At 45.3% G+C, this 4,807-nt stretch overlaps 1 protein-coding gene across 1 annotated transcript; it reads right to left on the minus strand.

Annotated features, from left to right (window-relative positions):
* Positions 1 to 435: 435 nt before the first annotated feature.
* ch25hl2 (cholesterol 25-hydroxylase like 2) lies at positions 436 to 2,196 on the minus strand. Its single transcript, XM_069937879.1, has one exon. The coding sequence runs from the start codon at positions 1,832 to 1,834 to the stop codon at positions 875 to 877; it is 960 nt and encodes a 319-aa protein (XP_069793980.1). The 5' UTR covers positions 1,835 to 2,196; the 3' UTR covers positions 436 to 874.
* Between the last annotated feature and the right edge of the window lie 2,611 nt (positions 2,197 to 4,807).

A 4,807-nucleotide genomic window follows, 5' to 3' on the forward strand; every position in this document is an offset into this window, starting at 1 on the left:
ATAAACTTACATTTTTTTTATATTACCTTCTAAAATCTACTTTCTCGGACCAGGAGACGAAAACTGCGCCCTATTCTCAAGGTGGGGCTCGAAGGTCTCCAAACCTTTGGTTGAAGATGTTGAATTTTAACGAACCGTCGCACTGGAAAGACCAGGTTAATGTGGATGGAATGTAATCAATGCAGTTAACTCTTGCTGAGCGGATACTGACATGCATTGGAGGTTTTTGTGTCTGGGCAATATTAAGAACATTGGAGCATGCCGAATTTACAGATGAGACTCTTCAGATTTATCTTGAAGAAATAAACATTTAACACAGGTGATAAATGCAGCGACCATAATTTTTGAGTCGTAATAGTTGGAACAGTGTGAAGTCTGTCCATATCGCCACAACCAAGGGACACAAACTCAGAAGCATTTACAAAGAATGATCGTTTTTTATTTGCCTTCGAAGTCGTTCAGCATTTTCCTAGGACATATTTATATGGTATGTGTTACATAACTCTTCTTAAATACACACTTTTTAAAATACAAGTGGTACAAATTTTGCAAATGGACAAATTATACCGCCGAGGACTCTTTCCAATAGACTTTACACAATATACATTAATTATTGAAACATTCAGAACCCGAGCACATGGTTAAAACAACATTGTTACGTGTTTATCTCACATATAACAGCAGATACAAATGTAACACGTCTTCATCTTATTTTGAAATGTGCTCGTTTTAAAATGTGCAAAATAAATACTGAAAGGGGAGGGGGGGGGGGAATATCAGAATATCCGTCTCCTATCTGGTTCCTTCCACGATTGGGTTGATTTTACAAGGGAGAAGCGCAGCTCCGATGACTGGTGATTTTTTTTTTGGTGCCCTAGAAATGGTTCTTGTTTCTTCGAGGTTTGCGTCGCTTCTTTGCTATTTCCACAACGGCCGGCGAGTGTTTGTAGTCGCAATAAGTGCCGCAAAGCCAGTCCCAGTGGGAGAAGAAAGGGGCGAAGTGGCATTGGGGCTTCTGGTGGTGCACGTCGTGTTTCACCGTGCCGCCCCACAGTCCGAAAGGAACGATGTTGTGAAGCGCCCACGGGAAGTCGTAGCCGCTGTGATCGTCCACCGAGATCCAGACGTTGAAGACCATGAAGGTGAAGCCGGTCAGGCAGTGACACTGCAGGATGACCGGGTCGATGGTGGCCCAAAAGCCGAGACTGATCAGTTCCCAGACAGAAAGGTATTGCGTTGACCATGAGAAGGGAGTGTAATACTCGTGGTGGATGGCGTGGAACGTGGTGTAGAGCCAGCGGACCTTGTGGTGCATCATATGCCAGAAGTAATATTGGAAGTCGAAGAGAATGGTGCAGCTGAGGATTCCGACAAAGAACTCGGAGAGCAGCGGTGCCTCCTCCTGCAGAGGGATCGGTGGTCTCCAGTACCACTGGCACACGGCGGCCGGGAAGACGAAGATAACGTGGTTGTAGCCGGTTTGCCGGAGCGCCTTGAGGATGCTTGCCCACGTTACATGATGCTCGGGGTGGATCTTGTACTTGTTGACGGCCGGGCACCTGGGAGCCAAGAGGTCGAGCACCATGTAAAAGGTGCAAGCGATGAAGTAGGTGGAGACCGAGATGAATACGGGGAAGAGAGGCGAGCGCATGGTGTCTTGGTGGTGGAAACGCAGGTAGTCCCACAGGGGCTGCAGCAAGGATTTGCCCCAGATATACTGAGTGAAGTTGGCATCCTGAATGACCCGCACGTATGGGTCGAAGACGCGGGTCACATCGATGGAATACATCGGGATGGGTTCCTCTGCACAACTCCACAACCCCACCGCTCTCATCGTCTCTCCCTACTCTATGTTAACTTCGCAAAGACCTCAAGTGGACGTGGAGGAATTTGGAGAGCTGTTTGACACATGAAACGGTGGCTGCGCCCCTTTTCTCCACACCCTCTGACAGTCGGTCAGCCTGGAAGCGGCGGCTCAAGAACTGTGGCCGCTTCTCTATTTATAGGCGGGCCGGACCTGCACCTAATGCAGCGCGGACTCCACTTGAAGACGCCCCAAAGCTCCGATTGGCCCTGGGACACCCTAAAGATCACATGGGGTTAAAAAAAACCAACAGTAAAGTTGGCCAAATAATCGTGGCAATGCAACCGTCACTCAGCTCGATGTTCACCCCCACTCCCAGGGCGAAAGCAGCGGTGCCGAGGGCAGGACGGGTCAAAGGGGCTTGCTGGAGAAGGCGGGGGAGGAGGAGGAGGAGAAACGCTACCAGCAGCCGTTCGCCTTTCTCATTCTCAAGCCACTTGTTTGTACCCCAGTGCGGTCCAGTTTCACCTTTAAATACAGAAAACAACAGACCCTCCTCTACCTCGTCCCTGCAACACCTCCCAATGTAAAAGAGGAGCGGCCGAGCTGCAAATGAGCGCGAAGAAAACTGTTTGCCGCCTGAATTGTATCTTTTTTTCCATGTTGCAAACTATTTGTTTAGCCCCGTTCAACTGCGCAGTTACTCGGGCATATCGCAGACCGATGACATCTCCCGTAAAGCTGGTCGCAGAGCCCTCAAGATTCGGCAAACGGACGGCTCCCAGCAAAGTTGACGCTGATTCAATGTTGTTGGCTGGCCTGGTGGTGTTTCTGGAGGAAGAGAAATGTTCCCAAACTGCAGGATGGGCCATCCCGTGGCCACGGGTGTGGGCGAGTTCGATCAAAAGAGCTTTATCTTAAGAAAAATCTCCGTTGAGAAGCGTTGCTGTCTTCACCTTTAAACTCTCATAGCAATCACGCTGCACGTTTGCCCACGTCACTTTTTTTTCTGTAACTGATCTTTAAATTTATTAATCCTTTTATATTTATTATCTTTTTTCAATACTGGAATTGCTGCTGTTACGAGCCCAAAGGACCACAAAACCCAGCAGCAATAGGCATTCCACAAGACAAGTAGTTTACTGAAACAAAAGTTGTTTTTAATGATCTTTAAACATGAAAACAGAATCACATTTTAACTCATCTCTATTTACTTAACTAACCCAAATTAACCCCCTTCTAATTCTAAGCACACATGTATAATATGTGTGTAAATTTAAGAAAAGTTCTTTGGTTCACAGTTCAATCTCACTTCTCATTCTTCCAAGTTCTCTGGTTGCAGACAATTTTTATACTGTGCGCAGAATTTATACATGCATAAAGTACACTCGGTTTTGGTGCTCGAAAGGTAAATATTTACTGCTCAGGAAGGTTCTTTGTAGGTTTGCAGAGAGAGATTTGTTGTTCCAGGAGTTCCACACTGAGGTACCACCATTAGTCACCTCAAAGTCTTGTAATGAAACTTGCCCCATCAAGGTTCTCCAGATGATAACCTTTCAGGCTATCACAGAGTTCCTTTCTGTTCCTTTTATTCCACAGGAAACATCAGACAGATAGCACTTCCAGCCATCCACCACTTTGGAGTTTCTGTTTCAGTTCCAACAAGCTTTTCCTGCTTGTTTCAGCTGTGATTGTTCTCTCTCACTTGCAAATCCCCCCCCCCCCCTTCTCTAGCAAACAATAGGAGTTAGTCTTCATAGTTAGTTTGTTGTTTTTAGATAAACAAACCTCTCATTGACCTTTGAGTGAGCACTTTGCAGAAAGGTCAGAAATATTCAACACAGCTGACCTGACTCCTACCCAAGACAATGGCCTATTCATTTCATGACATCATTTCAATTAGCACTTACTTGTGAAATGTGCATAGTTTCTGTAAAGTCACTGAATATGAATTCTTCAGTATTTCAAATAAGATCTGTTTTAAAATGTGTGTACGTAAGTAACCTACTCTAATTTTACCAATTTATCTCCCAAATACATCTACAAATATTCTATCATACTGCATCTTATGTATGTGTGTGTGAACATTATGTAAGAGTGTTAAATGTAAGGAACAGGCTTACCAAGCCAGAGGATCAACTTATGAAAGTACTGTGTAGATATTTTAAAATTTGGACATACAGCATGGCCTTTCCCCAGCCCATGCCGCCCACTTTCACCCAAAAAACCTACAGCCCTGGTGCGTTTTGAAGGGTGGGATGAAACAGGAGCACCCAGAGGAAAGCCACGCAGGCATGGGGAGAACGCACAAACTCCATACAGACAGCACCAGATTCAAACCCCAGTCACTGGCGCTGTAACAGCATTGTTCTGACTGCTATGTTAACTGAAATAAGCATGCCCTAGCACCAGGCTGAGACCTGCTACAGGGAAGAGGTCGATAGAAATGGTGTGCAAGGAAGCAGAAATGTGATAAGTGTGTAATTGATACTTTTGTACGACTCAAACCGAATCCCTTCATGCCAATAATTTAACTTTCAAATAGAACATAGAACACTACATCACAGTGCAGTCCCTTCAGCTCTCAATGATGTGACAACCCATATATTCATTTAAAAAAAGTACTAAACCCTCCCTGCCCCATAACCCTCTATTTTTCTTCCACCCTGTCTAAGAACTTCTTAAATGCCCCTAATGTTTCAGATTCCACTTTCAATCCAGGCACTCACAATTCTGTGTGTAAAAACCTTACTCCCCTAAACTTCCCTCTATTCTCTTTGTACTCTGGTATTTGCCATTCATGCCCTGGGAAAAGGGAGTTGGCTGTCCACCCTATTTATGCCTCTCATAATCTTGTAGACCTCTATCAAGCCTCCTGTCATCCTTCTAAGCTCCAAAGAGAAAAGTCTCTGCTAACCTTGCCTCATAAAATTTATTTTCCATTCCAGGTAACATCCTGGTAAATCTTCTCTGCACCCTCTCCATGGCTTCCACATCCTTCCT

The sequence above is a fragment of the Narcine bancroftii genome, chromosome 1, assembly GCF_036971445.1.
Source record: "Narcine bancroftii isolate sNarBan1 chromosome 1, sNarBan1.hap1, whole genome shotgun sequence".
NCBI classification, from domain to species: domain Eukaryota; kingdom Metazoa; phylum Chordata; class Chondrichthyes; order Torpediniformes; family Narcinidae; genus Narcine; species Narcine bancroftii.